Source organism: Aphanomyces astaci (assembly GCF_000520075.1).
Source record: "Aphanomyces astaci strain APO3 unplaced genomic scaffold supercont1.25, whole genome shotgun sequence".
Taxonomy (NCBI): Eukaryota; Oomycota; class Saprolegniomycetes; order Saprolegniales; family Verrucalvaceae; genus Aphanomyces; species Aphanomyces astaci.
In genome coordinates this window covers 686200-713534 of record NW_009798288.1, presented here as the reverse complement: position 1 = coordinate 713534, position 27335 = coordinate 686200, and the positions used below count along the sequence as shown (strand labels likewise).

Below are 27335 nucleotides of genomic sequence, written 5' to 3'. Positions count from 1 at the left end.
AATAAATCTAAGCCAATCACTGATCCCTAAAATGGAAAAGCGCTAATCACAGAATAAACCTCTGAATATGTACTACTAACGCAAATGACCAATTTATGATCACTGTACCAATTTATGATCTCTCCGTATCAGCCAATCGCATCGCAATATTTTTTGGCGGCAAACCTCTCGTAAATTATACGCTCGAGTTTCAAATCCCAAACAAATCCCAATCACAGCTTTGATGGTGACTCAGCGCCGCATTCAATATACCCCTGCAGACCTGGAGCTTGCCATCGCCGAAGTCCTTCAAGGAAAGAACGGACGGGATGTTGCACGAACTTCTAAGATACCCTACATCACTGGTCATGCGAAAGGTTCGTGCCACGAAGGCTGGGGCCATTCAGCCCAACAAGCGGCGCGGACCAAAGCCGCTGCCATCGAAGTAGCAGTGATCTAGTCGTGAGAGTAGAATAATGTCAATGACGTACTCCGGAGTTCATACTTGCATCTTAAAATACCTTGTTCACTGTGTCACTTGTCTATCTGTTTGTCGTTATTGGAAATGCGATAGTTCAAGTACTTCTCTTTAAACGCATAACCTTGAAAAATAATATTTTACCTGTCAACAATACGTACCCTATTCGCACAATTTGTAAGCAAGTTGCCATACATAGTTCAAGCTTAAAAAAGGCATCATAAATTGGTCTCCAAAAAAAGAGTAAACTTGCTTGGAAAGTCTGACTTTTGTACCTGAACAATATCCTTAAAGGTGATATTATGATGATGAGGTTAAAGCAACATGTTTCGTTGTTAGCAATCACTTTACAGAATGTGAAAATTGTTCCTGAGACCGGAGATATGTGAATTCTTCGATGACGCCTTCGGAAAAGTGATTATAAATTGGTCATTTACGTTAGTAATAGTATACTCGTAGCCATACAATACCGACGGTTAATATAATACGTCAACAATTGGCACACCACTTTATAGAGGTATAGCATATATGAAGTGCTATATGCAGCTAAATTGTGCGAAATACATTGCAAATTGATAATTGGAGGATTACCCTGAAAATTGCCTAGGAATTATGGCCATTCTCCGAAAATTGTATTGCACTATATAATATACAAAAATAGAAAAAATAAACATTTGCAACAATCGGCATTCTACGTTACATAAAAACCCATTCGACAACAGTATCGTGGATATTTACCGTGCAGCTCGCAATACATGCATAAATTACCGATGTGTGGCCACACAAGTGTACTGTAGGAGTTTGAGCAGCAAAAAGTCTTTTACGTGAAAGCAAGCGGTCGTGTGCGAAATACAGAAATGCAGTACGGTGCCGTGATGATTCGTAGAATGGAGGCTCTATGCAAGCGCATAAGAGATACTAGTATGTGGTATTGACTTCAATACAAGACTTCTAGATCTATACACTTTACAGTGTATATTCTACCCGCCTCGCCTGGTCGACGCTTAAATGAAATCAATTGGCCAATCAAATCCAAGGCATTTAGTATTTTGACCAATCAATTTCTGTATGAATTCCAATGACAATACTACTAGATAGTACAACATGTTGTTTTGAGGGAATAGCTCGCTCGTTCTACAATCCAGCGAACACGAAGTTCGAAGATACGGTATCCGGAGGGCAGAGGATGTGTAATCCCGATCGAGTTGCGACCCACAATCAATCCTTGTGATGCGAAGCACGCACATCCTCCTGGCGCTGGCGTTGGCGGCGGTCACAGCGGCCCAGACGCCGACGACGACGTCCGCGCCGATCACTGCCGCATGTAACGATACGCTGTCAAACTTGAACAAAGCCGTGGCGGCGGCAAAGGGTTTGAACTGCAAGATCAACAACCCGGCTGCGTTTTGCACGACGGACGTGTGCAGCAACATCCACCGCATGGGAAAGATCGCCGTGGAGAGTGGGTGTGGCAAACAATCGCTGTCCGACGTCAAGTACACGTTCCCCAAGATGTGCGACGCCGACGACAAGTGCAGCAAGCTCGTGACCCAGATGACCACGAACCTTCAGAACTGCATCGAAGACCCCCGGAAGGTCGGGACGTCGGCCAGCTGCCAGCCGTGCCGCACGCTCAACGACACGACGTTCCGGACGTCTCTCACGTCGATCTGCGGGTACGAGCAAGCCGCGTTCGATTTTGTGCTCACGGACGAAGGGCTGGTCAACTCGTTCGCTCAGTGCGAGTCACTGAAGACGGACAAGGTGGCCAAGGACAACGCCGCGGCGGCCGACACGGGCAGCAACTCGACGGTGTTTGTGATCATCGGGATCGCGTGCGCGATTCTCATCATCCTCGGGGCCGTGATCTACAAGTTGAAGCTCAAGAACGACATTGCCAAGCGCAACTTTGACTACATCAACAACGACAGCCACACAATCAACAACAATGGCCAAGACTATGGCCACAACGACAAGTACACGGGCCCTGAAGTCGGGCGCATCGCGAACGACATCCGGTTCGACGAAGAGCTCGCGCAGTTTCGCATCCCTCAGAACGAGATCCAAAACGTGAGCTTGCTCGTCAAGGGCGGGTACGGCGTCGTGTTTCACGCGACGTTTGGCAGAGATGACGTTGCGATGAAGCAGTTGTTGCCGTCGAAGTCCAAGGACTTCGACGCGATCCAAGAGTTTATGAACGAGATCCGGCTCTGCGCGCGCCTTGAGCATCCCAAGATCGTCAAGTTTATAGGCATCGCGTGGTCGACGCTGCACGACTTGGCCGTGCTGAGCGAGTTTATGCCTCGGGGTGACGTCAGTTCGTTGTTGAAGAAGGAGGGCAAGAAGCACGAGTCGCATCGGGTGTTGCACTGGCACACATCACCCTCGTCATCGATTACCAAGACGCAAATCGCCGCCGATGTCGCAGATGCATTGGTGTACCTACATTCGTTCCAACCGACCATCATTCACCGCGACCTCAAGTCGAAAAACGTGCTGTTGAGTGACACGTGGGAAGCCAAGCTGAGCGACTTTGGCATTAGTCGCGTGACCAGTTTAGACGACACCATGACAAGCAACGTCGGCACCGTGGCGTGGATCGCTCCCGAAGTCCTCACGGGCGGCCGATACACGGAGAAGGCCGACATCTACTCGTTCGGAGTCCTCCTCAGCGAACTCGACACGACCGATGCGCCGTACGCGAACCTCATGAACAAGTCCAAGGACGCCGCCTTCTCGAACGCCCGCATCGCGCTCATGGTGTCCGAAGGTACCCTCAAGCCAGACTTCACCAACCGCATGCCTGAAGGCCTGCTCACGTTGGCCTTGGAATGCCTCGCCTTTGACGAAGCCGACCGCCCCACCGCCATGGCCCTCTCATACAAGATCCACACCATCGCCAAGTCCCTCTAAGCTAATACTACTACTACTACTACTACTGTACGACGATACCTTTAAATATATTAATAGTACTATGCCACAATGTGATCCATTTTGTGTTTTTACAGTTAATCCAGGAAGTGGGGGGGCTGTTTTCATTTTTTTATTCTTTTTTTATACTAGTACTAGTATACATTATAAACTAGTATACATTATATACAACTTATATTCTTGATAAATTTGAATTAGAGCAATGGAATATAATTATCTGGATGACCTAAAGTACATATTTGGATAATACTTGAAGAAATATACTACTAGTAGTATTAATAGTACTACGTATTTGTGCAAAAATAGAAAAAAACATTGAAACAATTAAGCCAAATAAAACCTATAATATAAAAATAAGCATATACTGTAAGCATGACAACCAATGCTACTAATAATATTAATAGTATACGTACGACGACGAATAAACCAGAGTACACGTCGACCAGTGAGAGCCAATTTGAACGACGACGACGAATAAACCAGTGTACACGTCGACCAGTTAGAGCCAATGTGGTGGCTTCGGTATGTAGGTAGTACTAGTATGTCGGGGTTACAGCTGTATGCGAGCACCGCAAGTCGCCGCTTTGTAAAACGTGTGAAGGTTTCTTGTGTATGTACACCCTTTGTGTTGTGCGGTGGCCTTGGGATGTCACGACGACTGTGGACCTGACTCGGGGTGTGTGGAGCTGGATGCAACGATATGCGGCGGCATTCCGAAGGTCACCTTCGGTGATGGGAAGGACGAAGGAAGGGCCAACCCGCCATAGCTTTACGGTAGCGATACACGTGTCTGTCTGGCGGGCGACCTTCCGCCGACGTGGCAGCATGCCTCCTCCCTCCACACAACTTTTACTTTGGTTGGCTGCCTGTCCCATCTATACTGCGATTCATTGCCTATATCCCCAACCATTCAGTGTTTAAACAGGATTATGGATCTAAGCGCCATACAAAATGCCGAATTTAGTCTGTAAATTCGGACATTTCATGAATGTTACAAATTATGCCGATTTGAATCGGATTGAGCGGGGCACTCAAGTGACAACGTTCGATCGGACTCGAATGATCCAGCGGGACTGGATCCATTACATCTTTATGAAGGTCCTGCACTTCCCAGCGGCACTTCTGGCGCTTCTGCTGCTTCCTCATGCACATGCAGACTGCAACGACAGCATGCGATCTGCCTACCTGCAGCAGCGCTCGCTGTGCGTCGCAACGTCCAAGCTCCCGCATGTAGATCCTGCCGTCTACTGCCAGGTCCCATCCTGCCGCGATGCACTCGGTCTCTTGGAAGGCCTCACACCAACTTGCACCGGTAGTCTTGCCGCCACAGACCTCCCCATGGTACATTTACCATTTCCTGTTCGATCTCATCATGGGATGTGTCGTAGATCGATCTCGGCGGCGCCAATACTTCAACGAGTCTACCCATTGGAGCGGCATTCTGTCGGCAGGAATGCACAGACGTGTATCGTCAGATGCAATCTGCATCAACCTCGTGTCAAGCCAACGGCAAGCCGTCCTTGGCGTCGTGCCAGGGGTGCCAGCGCTACCTCCGCCTCATCCCTTCCGTCGTCGGAGCGTGCCACATCAACGCCACCACTGCGCCAGGTATCCTCAAAGCTACCGTGGACCGCGAAATGCCTCAATGCGATGCCATCGTCCGCAGCAACAGTAGAAATGGTATGTACTCCATCGTCACCACCGTCGTCACCATCATCCACAGCGACCGACGCCACGTCCAAGTCTTCCATCTCTCTGTTTCTCATCGCCGGACTGGTCGGTGGCATCCTCGTGCTCGTCCTCGCGCTGGTCATTCAGAAACGTCGACACCGGCTCTTGCATGTGTTTCACCATCTCACGTTTCGGTAAAAGATTGTAGAGACCTGTTAATGTAGACTGCGAAGTATACTACCAATGTATATATATATATGTTGTGAATGGCATATACAAGTATATATATATATAGATTGTTGTGAATGGCATATACAAGTATATATATATATATCGAATACATATGGTTATATATATACTACTCCGTACTACGTAGTATTGTGTGTTCTACTCATAATTTCCTCCGGCGGTTGGCCGAAACAATCGCCGAACCTTCGAAATTTCATATAAAACTAAGTTGAAGAGGTATCTTTGTGACTGCAATGCTTCAATCAATCTTATTAGCCAATCAAATATTGCAACGTTCATTCGTTGTAGCCAATCATACTCCTTTGCCCGATTAGATGGCGATTTCATCAATCCCCCAAAATAGACAAATTTGACTGAAAAGCACAATACCTTTTGGAGTCATTACATATATATACTTCAAAGTGTATATATATGTAAGACTGATGATAACTCCTTAGAAAACAACATGGACGACACCCCAAGCAACTGGCCAACCCGAACGACCCGTCCACGACCGCCCTCAACGACATTCGATACGACGCCCGAATGGCCAAGTTCTGGCACCCCCAAAATAAACTGTCCCAGATTTCTCTTCGTTCCAAAGGTATATATATATATATTAATATATATATATATACTGTATATATTTTGTGTTCGACTCCTGTTTTGTTGAATGAACCGCCCAACAATCGCCGGACCTGCGAAATATTATATATATCTAAGTTTAAGAGGTATCTTTGATTGGTTTTAGCCAATCATATTGCAACCTCCGTCATTCTTTTTATTGAATCATATATTTATTTTGCTCGCTTTCTTGGTGATTTCAACAATTCCCCAAAATTCGGCGAAAAGCACAATAACAACAAAAACGTTATTGTGAATTCGCTATAAACTTCCAAAATTCGCCTGGTTTGTCGAATCAATATTGAATCACGCCGGAGTTCTGATTGGTTGAATATACTTGTCCTTTCTGCCAATCAAATATATCCACTCAAAAATGGATTAGCCAATAGCGTCGATGATTCGTGATTCGATTCGGCGGCGAGATACATTCGATTCGACGGGGTCTGGAAATTCGTATCGAATATATCACAATATAGAAAACATATCCTTCTCTAATTGTCCTATCAAAACACATGCATTATCATCAGCATTGAATACTTACTCTACATAAATCCTCTCCACCGTTGTACTGTACGTACGTCGTGCGTATTCTGATGAATTCCGTTAGGTGGGTATGGGATGGTGTACCGCGCCCAGTTGGACACGGACGAACGCGGCAAGATCGCGGTCGCCCTCAAGCAACTGCTACCATCCAGGGCGCAACAGATGGAGCACATTGAGCACTTTATGCACGAAATCCGACTCGCGTCGACGCTGGTGCACCCGAATATTGTGCCGTTTGTCGGGTTTACATGGTCTAGTATTCAGGTTCGTCCATGACATCCGCTTTCGTCTTTTGCACCCCCCCTTTTTGTCATGTATTCATGCAAATGTACCCTGTATAGGACATTTCAATGTTGACAGAGTACATGGCGCAAGGCGACTTGCACAAGTTCCTGCGCGCCGAGTTCGCGAAACCCCCGAGGGACAAACGATCATCATTCTTCACGTGGCGCGGCGGGAATGATGGTACCCCACGACCCACAAAATTGAGTATCGCGGCCAACGTGGTCGACGCGATTGCGTACCTCCACGGCCAGACCCCCCACAGCATCGTCCACAGGGACCTAAAGAGCAAAAACATCCTCCTGAATCACTTGTTTGTGGCCCATCTAGCCGACTTTGGGGTGTCGAGGCCTACGGCATGTGATGCTGTGATGACGGCGCGGGTGGGTACGTCGGCGTGGATCGCGCCCGAGGTACTCCGCGGCGACAAGTACTCGTACCAGGCCGATATGTACTCGTTTGGGGTGCTGCTAGCCGAGCTGGACACTTTGCAGGACCCGTACAAGGACACAACGTTACAACCCGAGGTCGCGGGGATGTCTGCCGCCAAGTTGGCGTCCAAGGTTGCCCACGGCAAGATTACGCCAGCGTTTTCAGACTCGGTCCCGCCGTTTATCAAGGTGATGGCGACCAAATGCTTGAGCTACGACTACACGGCTCGACCGAGCGCCGCCCAAGTTGCGATGGAGCTGACTTCACACCTGATCAAGCAGAACCACCGGCAGTCACAGCTAATCCCTGCGTTCGACTTGAAGACGCCAGGAACATCGAGTCACGCAGCGTATATTGCTGCTGCGTTGTAGAAATCCAACAACCAAAAGAGTTCGAGGAACCATGTGCGTGTAATCGTAGTGTTGATAAGATGTGGCAAGTAACGTGAAGTGTAATATAGTAGTGTTGTGGCGGCCTGTTGGTGTGAAGTGGTGAGGGGGGGTGGCTGGCTGGCTGGCTATACTTTGATACCACATTCATTTTCGTATATATATATATATATATATATATATATATACACCACATTCATTTTCGTATATATATATATATATACACCACATTCATTTTCGTATTACTGTATCTCATATCCAAAGTATATATATATAGTGAGTGGGAGGTACAATGGACATCGGCTACTGTACGCCCTTATATTTGGACAATAGCTACCCACAATAATGTACGTGTTGGTGTAGTACAAGAGTGTGTGTGCTTAGTAGTTTCGATCTTGTTGGCATCTCTATATGCTGGCAACAATTATGTCAATCTCGATGTAGAATCTACGAGCCAATACCATAGTAACCCTGTGGATATCATTGGATCTGTCCTGGTTGATATGTTTCATCAAAAGTACGGCGGAGCAACACAAAGGGAGAATGACAAGTCGTAACTACTAGAGTCGAATTAACATTGGATTTATGGGTTGTAGATGCAGGGAGCTGAAGGGGGCGTGGTACGGACAGGGGAAGGTGGTATATCACGTGGGGGGCTACGGAAATACTTCACACGATGGAATACCTATTCAAGTGGTAGCATCTTGAAGGTGGGGGCTGGCTTTATGACATTCATGTGCTCGTTCATTACAGGCAGCTTATTGCCCACAATTTCCACAATTTTGGGCCCTGATGTATATTTATTGGGGAGAGAGCAACATTTGTAGGCGTTCTAGGGTGGAGTAAACAGTGACGGAATGTAACGTTAATGCAAGGAACGAACACGCAGGTGGTGTGGCAAAGCGGGCTCGTGCAAGGAATGGCGCAGTGGGGGCTCCTCCAAGTGAAGAAGCCCCAATTTCCACTCGAAGGCCCGCCCTCGTTTGTTGGGAAATGCTCGTCCGCGTCGTGTTGATCGACCTGGTCTAGCGATAGAGGCGCCATTTTAGGGACACGTGTGGCAATCTTATAATATATTCTTGAGCTATATAACTCCCACCGGTGGGAATTTATCTCTTGAGATTTATATGGATAAGGTACGGATAACAGCGAGACTTATTGAACTCTGAATTCTCAGATTTATAACAAATTGGAACGCATACAGTAACGTTAAACGATATATGGCTTGTGCATGCATTGGGGCCAAATCTTGTTGCTTGTAGTACAGTAGCGGTGCATGTCGATGCTTGTCATAGTAGTAGTGTGTCAGACTAGTTATATGCACCTGACATATGCACTACCATTCCTTTTGCATTCGATGCCATCCTACGAGTCAACTAAAAGCCGATTACAGTCCTGATCCAACGGTATAACATGTTACTTGAGCAATTCTGCATGGCCATAGAATACGTTTTTGTACGAGGAAGTAGGTTATATTTTTAACGTTGTGAAGAATGTGGATCGTTCGTTCGTACAACTAGTACTGTTGCCAATGTTGGACAAGGATCAAGATCGTCAGGTTAGTTTTATGCAAACCACTGTGCACGTTATTGTTATGTACTTTGAAGTAGCGTTTTTCGCTTACATGGCGGCATACCCCGTGTGCGCTGGATCTTCTACGTCATTATGACCTTGGGTGAACATCTCTTCTTCGCGTTTCTTTTGCTTCTTCTTCATGTAAAACAACACGCCGGCGCAGCCCACGGCGGCGCAGCATCCAATCACAATTCCCGCAACGGCGCCACCAGACAGGGGCTCCGACGGGTGCTCCGTGGAGCTGCCGCCGTACGCGTTGTCCTGCTTGATGGTTGTCGTGGGATGGCCATAATGAGTCGGAGGGGTCGTTGTCGGGTAGGCCACGGGCGATTGGGGCGGGTAGGTTGTGTCCGCGGGCGGGGTCACAACGGGTGGGTGCGACACGGGCGGGTACGTCGACGAGAACGGGGTTTCGACTGGTGGAACCGGAGGGTAGTGGAACTTGGTGGTCGTGGGTTCGGTTGGGTACGTGGTCGAAGGCGGATAGGTCGAAGAAGACCCGGGAGGCGTGTTGTATGGCGTACCAGTGTCCCCGTACCCGCCGTCTTGCGAAGAAGGAGGGGATGGGTCGTAGTGCACGTCGCGGGCTGGAACGAGTTTGTACGCGGTGCAGACGCTGCCTCGGGCAACGCACGACGGTTGCGGCATGAGCGCGTAGCCGTCGCACGCGCCGTAGTGGCCTCCGCTCGCAGATGGAACGAGACCGTAGCCAAAGCACTGGCTCTTCAACGTTGTCGGCCCCGACGGCGACGCCTTCATGAACATGCGAGGTCTCGACGCGGACTTGGACTGCCCCAGCGCGGCTCGACGGGCCCGGCCAAGCGCATTCTTCTGCTTGTGCGTCGAGATAGATTCAAGGGAGTCCGACAGGAGTAGCAGCGTCACAATCAGCAGCGACCACTTCATGGTGTGTCCAACTGCTGCAAATCCACAATGCCACCGAAGATCGCAAGCTCGGTGGCGGTTTCCTAAAATTTCGAACCCAGTCATTTTGTCCGGATAAACTCGATGCCAGGCGTTACATTTTTTTCAGATCCTTCATTTACAGTTAAAACTGTAAATACTAGTACTGTAGGTACTGTACTACGTACTTCACTTTCAATACTGTGAGTATTCACTATTTTAACAGGTACTATTAAAATAGTACATGTACCAGTATCCTAATGTGATAAAAACAATTCAGAAATTCCCTCGCTTAAGATTGGTGACAGGCAACGAAGCGACACTGTAGTTGGCTAGGTGTATCTTCGGCTCATTGCAATCCTAGCAACACAACCAACCAAGATTGCGTCCATCTTATAGCACGGAGTTGTTTTGTAGAGTAAGCGTTCGTGTGGGGGGCAAGGCGAATCGTCGCACAACCGGACAAGGGTTTATCTGGGAGGAGATTGAACACTGTGAGTTAGTGTGAACTAGGTTAACGTTACTGAAGTGACATCACAACGTTGCATATCCACCATCGCACAAGTACTACTTCTCTTATGTATGCGATTCACACGTGGATGGATTACAAGGACTTATAGCAGGAACGGGACGCATCATGTTGGATCGACAAACGGAAATGAACGTTCAGAACATTTATTTTGATGCGGTTACTGTATTGACTGGGGGTCTGGGACCCAGTTGACAAAAGCTACTTGATTTACGTATTGACCTTGGCTTGGATGCGACAACGTATGGGGGAACTGCGACAACGCGCGACTAACTGTTACCGGTTACATGTAAGATAGCATTGATGTACTAGTACATGCTACAACGTAGTAGTAATAGTATATGATAATAGTACTTGTACTATTAATACTACGTAGTTATATTAACCGTGCGTAGTACTATTAATACTATTAATGCGGAGTACGTAATTGCAAAGTACTACGACGTATGTATTAATAGTTACAGCAAGTGTCGTATAATAACGTTAAGTTAGTGCGTACTACAGTAATATTAATAGTAACATAGATGTCCAATTTATGGTGCACTTGAAAGAGACCTCCTAATGCGGCTTACTCATCACTTAGGAATGGGATTTCACTTCTGAAAAGTACAGCATGAAGTCGAAAGGTTGATGTTCTTCTGAATATTTAATTGGCTTGAATAGACTTCAGCTAGCCTTCATTTACTTCGAATTCCACTCATGTCTTCATTTACTTCGATTTCCACTCATGTCAAGGCAAAATTGGGGGACAGTTTATCGTGCGCGGTTTAAGCTTAATAAAATATGTAGGCTAGTTTTGCATATTTTTTTTAATTTCATTTTTCTAGTGATTCGATTGGCTATTCAAAACTTCAAGCAATTCCATTGGCCAATTTGAGTGCACCTTAACTGGCCATCTACGTTACTATTAATAGTATTAATAACGTTACGACATACTGCACGTAGTACTTCAAAGCATAATACTATTAATAGTATTAATAACTGTAAATTATGCACACAACGGAGTAAAGGTTAAGGTTGACGTGAATAATAAATAAATAACGTTACTACTTCGTAGTACTGTAGTATTCTTGTGTAGGGGCAACTAACTCGTAACAAATCGCAGACTCCTTATATTTTTTGCCTCCCACGGCGACGTCCCTATCCACCAACTAACTATATGTATACCAAAGTTAGTTGGTGGATACACCAACTACTGTACTACTCGAGTCCTTCACAACAACTAATGAATAGTATGATGGATACAGTATGGTACTCGGTTACTATATATTTCGAACGTCGTTTACGCGGTATGTTTGCCGCCTTTGCGGGCTTTGTGAAACCCCTTGCGCTTGTCTACCCCCTTGTCGTCGCCGGCGTCTTTTCCCTTCTTGGCCAATACAGCCGTGGCCTGAGACTTGCCATTGCGCTTGGCGTTTTGCTTGGCGGCTTTGATCTTGGAGCGCTTCGTCGGCAGCGCGACGCCCTTTCGCTTGAGTTGTACGCGTTGAAACAGCGTCAAGTGGTTCTTTTGCTTTTGGTTGGCTCGGTCTTTCTTCTTGGCCAGCGCCGCCAACAGCAGCTCGTGCTCCTAATCCGTCCGTTGCATGCATGCATGATGAGAGAGAAACGGGGTGGGAAGCATGACAGCATGATAGATACCTCGTCGTCCAACTCGTCTTCGCTGTCGCTCTTGAGCTCCCCCACCGATGTGGTCACGGTCACCACATCCCCAAACTTGCCTACACATGAAGTCGGGTTAGCTTGGTTGGTAGTAAAGTGATAGACCACGTGGATACCTTGAGTGTGCGCATCGTCAAAGTCGACGACTTCGGTGTCGCCATCGGTGGCCACGGGCTTGACGTTGGCGACTTCGGGCAGCGACGCCATCAACTCGTGCTGCTCTGCTTTCCGCTACACTCAACCGTCATGATGATCCAGACGTGTTGGCTGCATGTGACGAAGGAGGTGTCACGTACGATCTTGCGGGCTTCGATCAACGCCTTTTGCTTCTTGAACGCTTCCATATCATGGCCAAACCGCCGTCGGTCTTGCTTGCGCTTGTGGAACCCCGTCAAGTAGTCCCTACGCACAGAGTTAGGATGTAAGGGATAGATGCATGCGTCATACTTGCGCTTGTCTGCGTCAAACGTCACGATGAGCTTGCTCTTGGGCTTGCTGGTTCGCTTTGCTCCTCCTTTCTGTGGCTTCATGCTGCTGCTGCTGTGTGTACTTATTTGTCACTGGTGTCCGCTCCTTCAAATATATGCAATACGACCTCTCACAAACTTTAATCGTTGGAATAAATATATGTTGATATTTGTATCCAGGTGGCCTCAACAGAGTAATTAATTTGACCTTTCCAATTAAATTCGTCCTATAATTATTATAATAATGGATGTCGAAACTCAAACAAGTGTGTGATATTTAAGCCAATCAGGTTTACTGATAATGGATTGATGCAATAATGACCAATCGGAGCTACGCCATCACGAACAATCCGACATCTTTTGGCCTCACGAGTAATGCTTCGAGACGCCGCGTCTGAGCACGTCGAACGTGAATGTGGCTCCACAGTTGCGTAGTTGAGAACTTGGTCGTGCTCGCATACATATCATAGCGGATGTGCCTACGCTTGGCATGATACACCACAGGGCCCTACCAGCGGTTCTAAAAAAATAATCTATTTAAGAAAACATTTTTTATTCCAACGAAAAATAGATTATTTTACGCCACAACCAAAATACAGTACTTCCGGTAGATAAGTTATCTTTTCCCATGACCAGCAAAAGTAGAAAACTTAACTATAACGACAAAAATAAATAATCTATTCCGAATGACAGGATAATTCTCAATAGTTCAAACTCATAATGTATTCGGATGTAGTTAACCATAGACTGACAAACTACGAAACTTCTTTGAAGAAGCTATATTACATATATTTGCTCGACCCAAATGCCGCCTCTCGCTTCGCATCATATTATTGTGGGTCACTTCGACCTCGAAATTATGGTGACCAAATTTTTAGCCAATCAGCGAGAGTCATGAGTGATGGTCATTTTTGAGTGCGATTACGGTTCTCACAGTCAGTACATGTAATGAAACAGCGCGTTGATGTGCTTTGATTTGCATCTAAATTGTCATTGAAATATACTCGAGTAATAGACCACTCAACCAATTATTGGGTGTGAAATATTTCGCCTGTGGGGTGACGACATGTATCGGACATACTGTAATAGAGAGGTTTAGCAACTCATTAGTCCCAAATATACTGCAACAACGAAATATATTGAATGCTTGGCGAACATAACGCACATGGCGTGAATCAGTTGTGCACCGGACGAAATATACCAGAAATATCCTGAACTTAATCGAAAAATGGTGTACTTTTGGGCTTCAACTTCGTTCAAAACAGTCGACAGACGTCTACGACGTTTGTATAACCACACACTATTTTCTATTGTTGCTCTTCAATGGACGATGTCACTTGAACATGTGTCAAATGTCTCCCCCATTTCAAGCGAATGCATATGCGTTGACGACAGATTGCGATCGTATCCGTATTAACGAAACAAAGTGCATAACTCAGGCAATTAGACAACGACCACCGCGGCGACGGCCACTGCGATGGCTGTCAACGAGGACGCAACCGCCATGGCAGACGACGGCGCGGCCGTGATGGGGAGGCGGGTGGTGGTGGTAGGTCGCTTGGTGGTCGTGACGTCGGGTTCAAGGGTGGGCTCGTCGGTGGCAAACGGGGGTTCGGTGGTGATCACTTCGGTGGTGGTGGGGACCGTCGTGTTGGTGCCGTTGAGACGGGAAGTTGATGGAGGTCTGATGGTCGTCGTGGTCGTCGTGGTCGCCGTGATCATGGCAGTGGTCGTGGGGACAATGGTCGTGACGTTCTCGTCATCATTGCTGGGGACGGTCGTGATGGGGACCTTGGTGGTGGCACCCGGTGTCGCAGTAGGCACGTCGATGGCTTGGGACTTGGCCACGACCCATCCCTTGAAGTCGAGTTGCAGTAGCGTTTTCACCGGCACACCCCACCATTCGCAGTTGGCGGGGATGGTCAGTCCCTGCAACTCCTTGACCAGCGCCGCGCAGTTGGGGTTCGCCGTGGCTTTGGCCAGTTGAGATTCCGTCGGGGTCAGCGACGGGCTCGTGATGAATTCCGACAAGGAGAACCCAATCACCTGGGTGCATGGGATCGCGTTTGCCGAGTTTTGAGCGGTGGACACAACTTGGTTGATCTGGGCCGTGGTGCATTGAAGGGCCGACGCAGAAGACGCGGCAAGCACCATCACGGCGGTGGCGGCGGCAGAGCTCGAAGCGCGCATGTTGATGATGGAGTCGAGGAGAGATTGGAAATGCCGGCCATGTCTCACGCATGTGTCCTCTATTTGAGACGCCAACATATTTGGCGAAATATATGCATATTTTACCTAGAAAAGATAATGTTGCCATATCCTAAGACCAAAATGGAGCTAAACGTATGGTACGAAGTATGCCATTTAGTACGCTAGATAATTGTAATGGTACGAGATCCAGTACTGTACTGTAGTCGGCAGGCTTTTGATAGTGTGTACTAATAGTATGAGAGAATTGTTCTCAGATCTTCACCTATTTTCATGCATAAAATGAAAAACGCGTTTATTAGATGTGAAACGATATAATGTAATACAGTGAAAAATGACTCATGTTGAAATATTGTAATATCGCTTTAGCAAGAATATCAAGTTTAAGATGTATTGAACTGCTTTGTAGCGTGGCCTGTGAGGTACAATGTTCATATTAACTTATTGTTACTACTCGAGTACTAGTAGCGTTTATGCAGCAAACATTATACTAGTATGTTACAGTAAACTAAATTAAACTTACAATTTGTATATACAACATACTGTGATGAGTTCGGGTTACACGTCCTGTTTCGAGAAAAACCAACCTGTTTGTAAAGTCTTGTACTACACTGTACTTCTATACCGCACGTAGAAACGTAACACTCGTAAACTAACTACTACTCCAAGTATTAAATACTAAGTATTAGCGTTAGTATTAATACATACTCGGAGTACTTACTACTTCGAAGTACTTCGAAGTAGCTGGTATTGTCAAAATTGATTGGAAACTGGGGCCATCAGCAAAGGGGTTAAAGAACTGCCTAAGCCAATCAAATTACTAGTACGTCCTTCAGAATTTCTGCCAATCCAAACGTTTAATTCTGCCCAGTCCCTCCACACTACAAATCTTTGTATTGTATAGTTTTTACAAGATTAAATTGGATCAAATGGTTCCCAGTGCTATTTGGCGAAATGACTCGCACGTTCAAATTTGGGTGAAATGCGCAATAAGCTTAATCTTAACGTAAATGTATGAAGCTATCGTTTGCTTCTGACAGCAACACAGTGTATACAAGGGGTCTGTAGGCATGGCGACTGCAGCACCGTATTCCCGATTTCAGTTCAGACAGTGAAATGCCTTATTACTGCACTAGAGTTTGTCTAGAAGGAAAAGTCTATCGAGGGTGTGTTGCTCACGGTCACGGTGTCTGTCTCCCCATCAATTTTTAAGGTTGGCGGGGGATCCAATTCAAGAATTATGTTGGACGGAAATAGAGCTGCCAAACCACAGAATGCACAAAAAAAAAAAAAAAAAAATATAATAAATATATACTCTTCCACATACGAATTGTAAGATAATATAAAAGTTTTGTATCTACTCTGTGAAGGGGGTTAACATATTGTCGATTTTCTTCAAATTTCCCAATTTTGCAATGGTTCTAGAGCCGAGACATCTGATTGGCCAATATCCACTTCGCCCTTTCCATGAAAATGTATTATAGCCAATCAGCGACAAGTAATTTCGGATTGGCCAATGGGAGAAATTGGTGCTCGATTCGCTCGGCGAGAAAATCACACCGAATCTCCAATAAAATTTGTACTTTTAGTTAAACCTACATTCATCTTACTCATAGTGCTGGCAAGTCCGTGTTACTTCAACGAGGCCTTTTTTGAGACTGTCATACGATACGTATCGTCTGAGACCCTCGCACTCTAGTACAGCTCGAAATATGCACTTTACTAGTAACTACTACTACAGTACTGTAGTACGATTAATATTATAGTACAGGTAACCAAGACGATAATCGATATTTCGAACGCTTCATATCCGAAAGCATTTGATTGGCTGAGGATTCCGACGGTGTTGGCGAATGGCCAACGATATACGCTTGCCCAGAAGCGTCACATTTTGCTGCCTAATACTCGGAAATTTTATAAAAAGGCACATCCCCGTCGTGTAATCCTTCCACGATAGCATCTTTCGCTCTAATTGCAAAGGATTTTGCAAGGAATGGTTCAATTGCATATTTTATCCGCTGACTCGGGTTTCAAACCCGAAGTGGGCAATATAATATTGGTTTCCAAGTACTAACGTTAGTATAAAATACAAGGAGAACGGTTTTAAAATTAACCTCCGGACAATTCCGAGGTATCTCAGCACACCTAATGCCTTTCCAAGTTCAAGTTTGAAATCGTGGTCATATGCATATATTTATATTCGGATACAACATTATATGTTTTAATCAGGCTTAACTATGCTTATATGTTGTAATATCAGCATGCCATGATGCCATCATTGTTTTTCTGGAGGCCAATTTTCCATCAGTTTTCAATTTCCAAGGAAGCGTCCACATCCCCCATGGTCAAGTACGTTGCCGACCTCCACGCACTCCCTGCTTATGCCGGTGCGCTCCCCAAAGTAGTCGTGATCGGCACCAAGGAGACTCCCGCCACTGCCCTCGCGCAACAGATCCTCACTCGCCTGAACAATGGCACCGCCGTCGACACCGCGCTCCTTGAACACGCTGTGGCGCAACTCTCCGCGGGCCTTGACAGCGCCGCCTCGACGCACTTGTACGTGTCTCTCGGTGCCCGTGGTGTCGCCAGCGTTGTTGTCGCACAACTCCCGACGTTCATCTCCCGTTACAACACCCTCTCGCGCCCGCATGCGATTTCCGCGCTTGTCCGCAGCAACGTGCCCGACAACAAGGACGTGATTGTCGCGTTCACGTTGCCAGAACATGCGACCACCACCGTCTCGGCGGGTGTGGCCGTGGCCAAGGGTATTTCCACGGCGTACAGCCACAAGAGCAGCGGCACCCAGAGTGGCGTGATCACGGACGGCGTGTCGACGACCGTGGCGTTGGACCAAGTCGTCGTCGTGTTCGATCACACCGTGGACGCGTCCACGGTGTCGTTCCTGAACGCAACTGCGACGGGCATCCACTTGACCCAACGCCTTGTGGACTCGCCTCCCAACGAGCTCAACACGGACACGTTTGTCGCGGAAGCCAAGGCGGTCGCGGCGCGCGTCCATGCCGAGATCACCGTGATCCAGGGCGAAGATCTCAACACGCAAGGGTTTGGCGGCATTTACGGCGTCGGCAAAGCGGCTGCAAACCCGCCGGCGCTCGTCGTGCTCAGCCACTACCCGTCGTCGTCTTCTAAATCAGACAAGAGCGTCGCGTTGGTCGGCAAGGGTATCGTATACGACACGGGGGGACTGTCCATCAAGATCTCGGGCAGCATGGTGGGCATGAAGCACGACATGGGTGGCGCGGCGGGGCTCCTCGGCGCGTTTGAAGCCGCCGTGCTCGCCGGAACCTCCTCTCGGCCGCTGCATGTGGTGCTCTGCCTCGCCGAAAACGCCGTGGGTCCCCTCGCCACCCGCCCCGATGACATCCACACGTTGTACTCTGGCAAGACGGTCGAGATCAACAACACGGACGCCGAGGGCCGGCTGGTGCTCGGTGACGGTGTCGCATATGCCGCCAAGCATTTGAATCCGCATGTGATTCTCGACATGGCTACACTCACGGGCGCGCAGGGGATCGCCACCGGCAAGCGGTTCGGCGCCGTCGTGTCCAACGACAACGACCTCGAAGCATGGACAGTCGCGGCCGGCAAGGCCTCTGGGGACTTTGTTCACCCGTTGCCGTACGCCCCCGAGTTTTTCCGCGATGAGTTCAAGAGCAAAGTGGCCGACATGAAGAACAGCGTCAAGACGCGCACCAACGCCCAAGTGAGCTGCGCTGGTCAGTTTATTGCCAACCACTTGGGCGAGTATGAGACCTCGGGCAAGTGGATCCATGTCGACATGGCGTACCCTGTGATTGAAGACGACCTAGCCACGGGCTTTGGCGTTGGCCTCGTGCAGTCGCTGCTGGCGTCGCTTCCCTAAAAACTACTAGTACTAGTAGATATTATATACTACTCGAGAACGGTTATATGACAGTATGTATATATAATATGTACGAATACAGTATCTTGTAATATCACGATATATATATATATATATCAAGAAGGAACGATATATACATACAGGAGTAGAACATGTGCAGGACGATCAACACAATGATGAAACGGGGCTCGTGTCGTTGCTCGGAGAAGTCTGTAGAGGTCGGTGTATCTGTACCTATGTCAGGATATTATAATATATCCTGATTATTTCTTGTTCGGAGTACTTCAACAACCAAAAATAATCACGAAACAAAATATTATAAAAAATGAAAGAATCGATTAACAGTAGTTTTTAGAAATAGCACGAGCCAATCAAACTCGATATACCCCTTCTTTTTTTTTCTACTTTTGGCTTAGTGAGTTAGAGGTACAAAAGTAGGAAACTGTACTTGGAACCACTTTTCCATTTGCTAAAAATATCTACTATTAATAGTACTTGGAACAGGCCCTAATATTTACTCGTATTTTTTATCCGCTAGGACGAGCTTAGGTCAAGTATACTTACGAATAATGTTGCTTTAAGTATGCAATTGAGAGATTTTCTCATCCACCTGTCATACCGACGACGGGATGGACCGGATATCAAACGAAAAGTCGTACTCCTAGTACTAGTATTAATATTACTAACTACTAACGTTACTACAGTAGTCCTAGTCCAGTAGTCGAACAACTACTATTAATAATATATTTACGGGATTGCAAGCCAAGCATGTCATCCAAACTACGAGCATCAAGCCAAAAATGTGCCCTTTTTTGTCGGCCCCTATATAACAGCGATTGTCAAAAATCTATTGTGAAAACAATTATTTAATATTATATTGCAATAAATATGTTACTATATTGTGCCTGAACCATAATAAACCTATTTATTGAACGAGCGATATATATATTGCAATAGTTATTGTGGTCGATATAGGGGCCCCTGTTATATCTACCACAGCGACGTCATGGTAAGTGCTGCGTCTTGGGTCGTGGGGTGCACGAGCTCGTCGATGGGGTTGAGTTGATGTTGCAGGCCGTGTGATCGCACCACCTACACAAAGTCAGTCACCTTGTCACACATCTCTGTAACCTCGTCGCATATTTCGCTTGTCTTGAACATACCTCTTCTGCCGTCGACGCGGGCGGCACCAACCCGTCCAGGCGCAGCGACGGCAACGCGTACATGTACGGCAAGCAGCTGTCGAGCAAATGTGTGACAGTGTTGGACGTCCTCGTCGTAGCCGGCAACGGTTCCCGCCGCCCGCCACTCTCGTCCTACATATGCATGTTTGAACGTCGTCGCATACATGACGTTTACCTCGGTCGTGTCGGGGTTCAAAATTGAGATGGCGGCGCTCGGATTGAGCATCGAAGCGGCAGAGTACGTGGGATGGTGCAGCGAACTGGTCGTGGGGTACGCTGAAAACGTCGCACTGGAAGGCGACAAGTGGTGGCGGGTGGACTACACACACATATATATATATATGGCACACAGAATATCGTCATATATTCGTTATAGTACAAATGTGCGACAGGGTGGATCGATATGGAGAGATGGGCTTTGTACCGATGCTACGACCATTTGCGGCGGGGGGATAGTATATGACGAAGGAGATGGATGGCTGTCGGGTTGGTCGGTCGGGCTGAGGCTAGTCCTAGTACTAGTAGTACTAGCCCGACTGGCGAGATGTGCCTTGCAAAACCCCCCACTTCGCTGGGCTTTGTCGCACCCTGTGGGGTGTTTGCATTTGGGCCCGCCGCCATGCGCAATGCATAAACCCTTGGTCTTGGCTTGTCGTGAACAGTACAGCGCACTACATCCATATGAATCGTTCAATAAACTATATATATATATATATATATTTGTAGTAACTAGATCACAACTACCCATTGTATATAGAGCGTCGGAGAACCATGTGCAGCAAATAACATACACATTGCAACCTTTTGCTTAACACATCGAGCAAAACAGTATGATTGGCTCAAAAGAATGCAGGTTGCAATATGATTGGCTAAAAAGCATAAACGTTGGTAATACAGTCCCAAGATACCTCTTAAAATGAATTAAATATCATCAACTAACTAGTAATGTATATATGAGACCTGCAGATTTTGACACCGCCGTGGGCTTTACACAATCCTTTGGTCTGACTGATCTTGTCGCACCCTGTGACGTGGCATCGCGCCTTGCCGCCATGGCCACTGCACAACCCATACCGTGTCTACAACCATTTGTATATATATATATATATATATATCCTAATAGGAACTCTTCAACGTATTTCACTAAAGTTGGCAGCGACCAATACTATTTGCAATAATGGTGTCCATGACAATATGTATATAAACGCTTCAGCCACCCATGCCAACTTTGACCTTGGTTGGTAGCTCCAAAAATGATTATCCATGTATATATATATATTGCAACACTGCTTTATGTATATATATATATATATATATATTGCAACACTGCTTTATGTACCTGTTTCTTTATACAGCCGTCCGTCGAGCATTTGACACCTCCGCCGTGGGCCAGGCAGTACCCACCACCTTGGTTGTACTTGGTACATCCTACACACGATTATATCACGAGAATTGAAAATGTCGTTAAACCCAGCGAGACAAGTCACTAGTACCTGGCTCGGCACACCGTTTGCCTGTGGTGGAGTGGCAACTGCTGCTGCTGTTGCTGCTGTTTCCACCTCCGTGGGCTTTGCATCGACCTCCGCCGACCACCCAACACTTGCACGACACCACGTCGCATTTTTTGCCTATTTTCAGGCTAAAACGGCTGCAAAGAGGCCGAGATATCGGTAGTTCACGCAAAACCCCATCGCATGAGGCATATATATATTTATATAATACTCGACAGCTGTACAGCGTTCCCCGGCTGATACATTGGACATGCGTACATATATATATATATATATACTTGTACGCATTACATACCCACAAAGGAAGGAAGATTACCACCATGGAACAATATTTGTCCGATGTAGAGTATCACACTCATAAATATCATGATGTTTTTATCAAAACAGAATATAAATCAAAATATAAACAGAATATCGATTAAAATATACACAGAATATTGATTAAAATATTAATTAAAATATAAACAGAACATAAATCAAAATATAACAGAATATTGATTAAAATATACAAAGAATATTAATTAAAATATACACATAAATAGAAACTTGTGTATTGCCAACCAACTCGTTCGTTCTTTGGTCTAACCTTACACTTATAGCTGTTATATATATATCTTACCTCCACCATGGGCTTTACAGTACCCGCCACCTCGATTCACTTTGTCGCATCTATAAAACATATATTAATATATATATTGTTATATCAACATATTGCATATCAAAAAGATTTGTATCTACTACTACATATACTAATCCCCTACTACTAGCTACCACCCTACGTCCGCACGATGCAGATAACTCACACACTCGTTCGTACCCGGATATGTGACACCGATTGCCGCCGCCATGTGCGATACAGTAGCCCTTGCCTTGATCCTTCTTGACACATCCAGACACTTTACATGCGTATCCGCCGCCATGGGTCTTGCAGTGGCCCTTCCCGAGGTCCATCTTCGTACATCCTTCCGACTGGCACTTGGGTTTGATCGCATGTTCGTAGCAGTAGCCGCCGCGGTATTGCTTCTTCGTGCACGCAGTGGGATGGTCCATCTTGCAAATGCGGCCGCCGCCATGCGCCATGCAGTACCCTCGTCCCGCGTCCACCTTGTCGCACCCGTCCGTCTGTGTGTACATGAGGAGATGGAGAGAGGACGAGGTTACGTACCTGACACCGCCGACCGGGACCGTGCGTGTTGCACATGCGCGTCTTCCCCACCGACACGTTGGTGCAGTCGGGATGCGAGCATTTCTTCGTGCCGCCATGCTTCTTGCATGTTCGTGTGTGATACTCGGGACACAACGGATCGGTGCACAGACGCCCGCCACCATGCGCAATGCATAACCCTCCTACGTCAGCGGGTATGAGTGGCGGTAGATCATGGAAGGAACAACCAGGAACGTACCTGCCTGGGCGTACTTGGTGCACCCGTCTGGGAATCGACAATACGCGCCGCGCTTCGCTCCTGCGCGCTGTCCCGCGACGACAGCAGGCAGGTCCTCGACCGCGTCATTCTCCTCATCACGATCATGTCGTCCTCCGTAGACGAGGCTTCTTGCTTCATCTTGGAGATTGAATGTAGCCATGTTGAGAGATCCGACAGACAGCGAAGGGATGGCGGACAAGGCGGGGTGTTTGTATATTTGCCTACATTTCCTGTAAAAACTAATGAATGCATACAACGAATGTGACTCATTAATTTAATTATAGAGTTTCGGAAGTGCGACTTTACATTTCATAGCATAATACAATACGCTTCTTTCAAATGCTCACCTGTTAATATTCAATACAGTCCAATGCACAATTGTAACAAATTGTTATTGTTGTTTTTGGACCATCGCACGCATTTACTGTAACGTTAAACTTAAAATATATACTAGGTTTTAGTGATTCGATTGGCTATTCCAAATATCAAGCAAATCCATTGGCCAATTTGAAGGCACATAAACTGGCCATCGACGTTTAAACCAATTACTAGATATTACTACTGTATACTTAGTACTATTTTAATAGTACTTCAGTAGTACGTTATAATAACGTTTTAATATACTATTAAAATAGTATATTATAACGTACTACTGAAGTGTTATTATTCTAGTACACGGAGTAGTAGTATATACTAATAATAATTCGTTATAATGACCGATATGGTATTTTATATTACGCAAAACAATTGTTACATTTATTATTGTAACAGGGCAAGTATTTTGGAAAGACGCGCGTGATGGATCGAAGGCGGGACCGCAGCGACAGTAATCCTCGACACCGCGACAGAGATCGATCCAAGGGCCAGTACTGGTATGCGCATGAGTACGATCCAGCGCTCATCGGTGCCATCGACGGGTGCGAGTCGAATGTTCCGCATGACAAGGCCCTGATCCGCGCAGAGCAGGCCAAGTTTGACCCGTCCAAGGATCCGCAGATTGTGGGAAATCCATATGCGACGCTGTTTGTGGCGCGGCTGAGCTTCACCACGACGGAGGAGACGTTGCAATCCGTATTTGGCGCGTACGGACCCATCGAACGCCTACGCCTTGTCCGGCATGCGGTGACACAGGAGAGCCGTGGGTATGCGTTCATCGAGTTTGTCCACGAGCGGGACTTTGAAGCTGCGTACGTCGCCACGAATAGGTACATGCTTAATGGCTTTATTATACTCGTGTCATATGTATACAGGTTGACAATCGATGGCCGCACGATCCTCGTCGAATATGAGCGCGCGCGCGTCATGAAGGGGTGGAAGCCCCGGCGTTTGGGTGGGGGATTAGGTGGTCGAAAGGAGTCGGGACAGCTCCGCTTTGGCGGCCGTGATCGGCCATTCCGTGTGCCTGTGGGGGCCAAACGACCCCATCCAACCACCTCCCGACGTAGCCGGAGTAGTAGCAGACCCTCGCAACGACATCGTCGGTAACTACGCTATCGCCTTGCCGTTGATTGTACAATCAATATGGTATTTCACATTCAAATATGTGTTTTCCCTGACTTCCATTTTTTCAGTCGTTCGTATTTGTGGGAGTGGTGTATCCACTCTCATATACAATCACAACGCTACCAATATGGAAACAGGGATATCCCAATCCTACTAGTAGTAGTATCGCTTAGTAATACTATCTACACGTTGATACATTAGTCAGTCATCATTGCTTCCACTCGTGCGTAGGTGTCATCGCTTTGTTCCTCCATCGGTACAACGCCGCGCTTCCCATCTCCATGTACTCTTCCTTGGTAACAACTGCTTCTTCTTTGAACGTCCGAGTGTTTGCAAATGCTTGGCAGCCTCGCCATACAGCGCCAACGGGGCTACCAGTAACCATGAGATCCACCAAGCAACACCACAAACAGAGCTATCACTATTGTACAGCATTATATATTGTCAAGTCGATTCGATATATCGACCAATCAAAACCCACAACACTGATGAAGTGGCCAATCAAATTCTCACTATTCGACCAATGCAACACCGAATTGGTGTGTGACTGCAATTAGTGTGATACTGGACGATCTTTACAAAGGTCAGGGCAAAGAATCGATCGACAGATTTGGTGAATCAGCACAAAAGTCAGCCAAATTTTGGGTAAAAGGACAATATATATAAAGCACACAACGGTAATACCGGTATGTAGTGTCCACTGAATCAGCCAATCAAACCACGTTTTGGTGTGAATTTCTGCCAATCCAAAGTGCCTGATATTCCCATGTCAATTCAGGCCGTTATATACTCAACACTGTATAGTCTAAATTGCACAAAACATTTCCATACGGTCAAAATGCTATTGGCTCACTGTCATTTTAAAAAGGCCAAATATTATTTATGTGAAAATCTCTATTGCCAAAAATACAACCACAATCGAGCTCAATATGGTACAGGACCACAGAAAAACAATTATCAATCACCTATATACATATACCAACGTACAGCAATACAGTAAAAAGAACTCTACTGTACTCATATACATACATATATACATACAGCACATCAGTAAAAAGAACTCTACTGTACTCATATACCAACATACAGCACATCAGTAAAAAGAACTCTACTGTACTCATCGTGAAGGGTGACGTGGAGGGCATATTCCGCGGGTACGAGCGGCCGCAAATCGACGCGCAACCGATCGATAAAGTGCGGGAATTTGGACGACCCCCCAGTGACAACGATGTGCTGGTACATCAGACCCTGGACAAATGGAGGGCACGCCGCGATGGCATCTGCGATGCCGCCTGCGATACCTTCTTGATCGATTCCAATGTCGGATGGATGGAATAGCACTTCCGGCACTGCAAAGCACTCCACACCCACACGCAACACCTACAGGCAGTACCCATCGTCAAGACCTATATATATATATATACATTCTAAATAATAACAAGTACAAAGAGGAGAATCGTATTTTCAACCGTGTTTCATCCATATATATATATCTACATTATATACATATATTCACGTCTGGACTATATGTGTCTATACTCTTCAATCAAGCTACTAATATTCGACCCTCTCGAGCAATATATGTATCAAAAATACCAACCTCATATAGATTTATCTTCCATTCTAGCGATATATACATATACAGTATATAACCATCGAATAAGATAAAACTGAATCATTAGTCCATCATCCATGTATGAATATTTTTTGATATTTTGATAAGTATCACAAAGCCAACAGAACAGAGCACATGCATGAACATCATCGATTGGGAATATACTAGTATACCTGGACATGCGGCGGCAAATCGGTCGTGGGGGTCTAAAGAAGTCCTTTGAGTTAGTACCCCTTTTGAATACAACACCATTCTATGAACTACTACTACTAGTAGTACTACTACTATTACTACAACTTACCACCAATTTGCCTTGATATGAATGGACAAAGTCTGGGAGTGCCCATTGTTGAACCAGTGGAGTAGGATGCGTGGGGGTGATAGATGCAGTAGTAGTACTAGTAGTAGTACTAGGACCTGAGGATGTAGCATACGCCTTCATGTCCTTGTCAAACTCCAACGAACAACGACAAACTGCCTCCTTGACCTAATAAAATATCATAATATATATTAATATATATATATATTAATAGGATACATATCAACTTACGTCGTTGATGAGGTCGAACGAATCCATCATGTTCCACTGGCGAAAACTCACGCATTCCTTTAGGTAGTTGGTCAGCAACTTGCCGCCGACGTTTAGTCGCCGCACACCGGCCCACACGATCGATCCTGTTTTGACGACATGTCGGAAAGGTGTCGGTGGGATGGACATGCGTGAACGAACCGTCAATCCAAGGCACGATGTGCGTGGCCGAGAACCCTACGTCCACGATGACATGCACAGGGGACGACGACGACAACGTCAACGGCACCATGGCCTGCGGAATCACATTGGCCATCCCCGCCATGTGGAACTCCTCGAACACGACCTCGTCCTGCGTGTGCAGGAGCTTCTCTGGGGTGAAGACAGGTGTGGTGAGCAACAACGTCGCATCTGGGTCAACAGTCAATGCTTCCTGCCAAATGTCTCCCTACGTCCATGCTGATGACAAGAAGAGCACGGAGATTTGATCGGTTGCATACCTGCAATGTCCAATTGACGACGTACCCCCGCTCAATGGGCCGGCGGATCTGCGCGGTGTGCTGCTTGGCATTCACCCGCACGCAGTTTGATGACACAGCATATGTCGCCCCGGCCACATCGCCATGCTTCAGGGTCGACCCGCCGACATCCACGGCATACACGACCATGGTGGAGTATTTTAACCGATCATATAATTTGGTCATATTATTTCATTATTTCCAGAAATATATCCAACAATTCTTGCTAAATTCGGCAGTATTTTCGGGTGAATGATACTATTAATA

At 46.5% G+C, this 27335-nt stretch overlaps 9 protein-coding genes across 12 annotated transcripts; 6 read left to right on the top strand and 3 right to left on the bottom strand.

The window, feature by feature from the left end:
* Nucleotides 1-1670: 1670 nt before the first annotated feature.
* H257_09962 (TKL protein kinase) lies at nt 1671-3449 on the top strand. Its single transcript, XM_009836354.1, has one exon. The coding sequence runs from the start codon at nt 1688-1690 to the stop codon at nt 3368-3370; it is 1683 nt and encodes a 560-aa protein (XP_009834656.1). The 5' UTR covers nt 1671-1687; the 3' UTR covers nt 3371-3449.
* A 998-nt stretch (nt 3450-4447) lies between these two features.
* On the top strand, nt 4448-7644 carry H257_09961 (TKL protein kinase; the record flags this gene model as incomplete). Its single annotated transcript, XM_009836353.1, has 6 exons — nt 4448-4729; nt 4777-5068; nt 5112-5253; nt 5746-5891; nt 6519-6718; nt 6796-7644. 6 exons carry the CDS (start codon nt 4448-4450, stop codon nt 7537-7539), a joined length of 1806 nt encoding a protein of 601 aa, XP_009834655.1. The 3' UTR covers nt 7540-7644.
* A 1445-nt stretch (nt 7645-9089) lies between these two features.
* H257_09960 (hypothetical protein) lies at nt 9090-10090 on the top strand. The gene has a single exon (XM_009836352.1). The coding sequence runs from the start codon at nt 9223-9225 to the stop codon at nt 10006-10008; it is 786 nt and encodes a 261-aa protein (XP_009834654.1). The 5' UTR covers nt 9090-9222; the 3' UTR covers nt 10009-10090.
* A 1704-nt stretch (nt 10091-11794) lies between these two features.
* On the bottom strand, nt 11795-12796 carry H257_09959 (hypothetical protein). Its single transcript, XM_009836351.1, has 5 exons — nt 12674-12796; nt 12523-12628; nt 12343-12457; nt 12206-12285; nt 11795-12134 (listed from the first exon to the last, which is right to left on the bottom strand). The coding sequence occupies exons 1-5, from the start codon at nt 12754-12756 to the stop codon at nt 11847-11849; spliced, it is 672 nt and encodes a 223-aa protein (XP_009834653.1). The 5' UTR covers nt 12757-12796; the 3' UTR covers nt 11795-11846.
* Nucleotides 12797-13909: 1113 nt separating this feature from the next.
* H257_09958 (hypothetical protein) lies at nt 13910-14906 on the top strand. Its single transcript, XM_009836350.1, has one exon. The coding sequence runs from the start codon at nt 14171-14173 to the stop codon at nt 14678-14680; it is 510 nt and encodes a 169-aa protein (XP_009834652.1). The 5' UTR covers nt 13910-14170; the 3' UTR covers nt 14681-14906.
* A 2317-nt stretch (nt 14907-17223) lies between these two features.
* H257_09957 (hypothetical protein) lies at nt 17224-18884 on the top strand. Its single transcript, XM_009836349.1, has one exon. It carries the CDS (start codon nt 17243-17245, stop codon nt 18782-18784), a length of 1542 nt encoding a protein of 513 aa, XP_009834651.1. The 5' UTR covers nt 17224-17242; the 3' UTR covers nt 18785-18884.
* An 826-nt stretch (nt 18885-19710) lies between these two features.
* H257_09956 lies at nt 19711-23089 on the bottom strand. 2 transcript variants are annotated; one of them, XM_009836348.1, is made up of 11 exons: nt 22883-23089; nt 22645-22826; nt 22297-22601; nt 22099-22148; nt 21462-21596; nt 21308-21396; nt 20929-21047; nt 20393-20639; nt 20144-20287; nt 19948-20100; nt 19711-19876 (listed from the first exon to the last, which is right to left on the bottom strand). In XM_009836348.1, the coding sequence occupies exons 1-11, from the start codon at nt 23061-23063 to the stop codon at nt 19775-19777; spliced, it is 1707 nt and encodes a 568-aa protein (XP_009834650.1). In that variant the 5' UTR covers nt 23064-23089; the 3' UTR covers nt 19711-19774. The 2 variants fall into 2 exon arrangements, with proteins under 2 accessions (XP_009834650.1, XP_009834649.1); XM_009836347.1 differs by having other exon boundaries at nt 20144-20639.
* Nucleotides 23090-23693: 604 nt separating this feature from the next.
* H257_09955 (hypothetical protein) lies at nt 23694-24884 on the top strand. 3 transcript variants are annotated; one of them, XM_009836345.1, is made up of 3 exons: nt 23694-24108; nt 24154-24427; nt 24638-24884. In XM_009836345.1, the coding sequence occupies exons 1-2, from the start codon at nt 23702-23704 to the stop codon at nt 24386-24388; spliced, it is 642 nt and encodes a 213-aa protein (XP_009834647.1). In that variant the 5' UTR covers nt 23694-23701; the 3' UTR covers nt 24389-24427; nt 24638-24884. The 3 variants fall into 3 exon arrangements, with proteins under 3 accessions (XP_009834647.1, XP_009834648.1, XP_009834646.1); XM_009836346.1 differs by having other exon boundaries at nt 23694-24427; XM_009836344.1 differs by lacking the exon at nt 24638-24884 and having other exon boundaries at nt 24154-24522.
* H257_09954 (hypothetical protein) lies at nt 24533-27231 on the bottom strand. The gene is made up of 7 exons (XM_009836343.1): nt 27051-27231; nt 26752-26998; nt 26572-26696; nt 26323-26508; nt 26195-26227; nt 25524-25786; nt 24533-24777 (listed from the first exon to the last, which is right to left on the bottom strand). The coding sequence occupies exons 1-7, from the start codon at nt 27216-27218 to the stop codon at nt 24615-24617; spliced, it is 1185 nt and encodes a 394-aa protein (XP_009834645.1). The 5' UTR covers nt 27219-27231; the 3' UTR covers nt 24533-24614.
* Nucleotides 27232-27335: the final 104 nt, after the last annotated feature.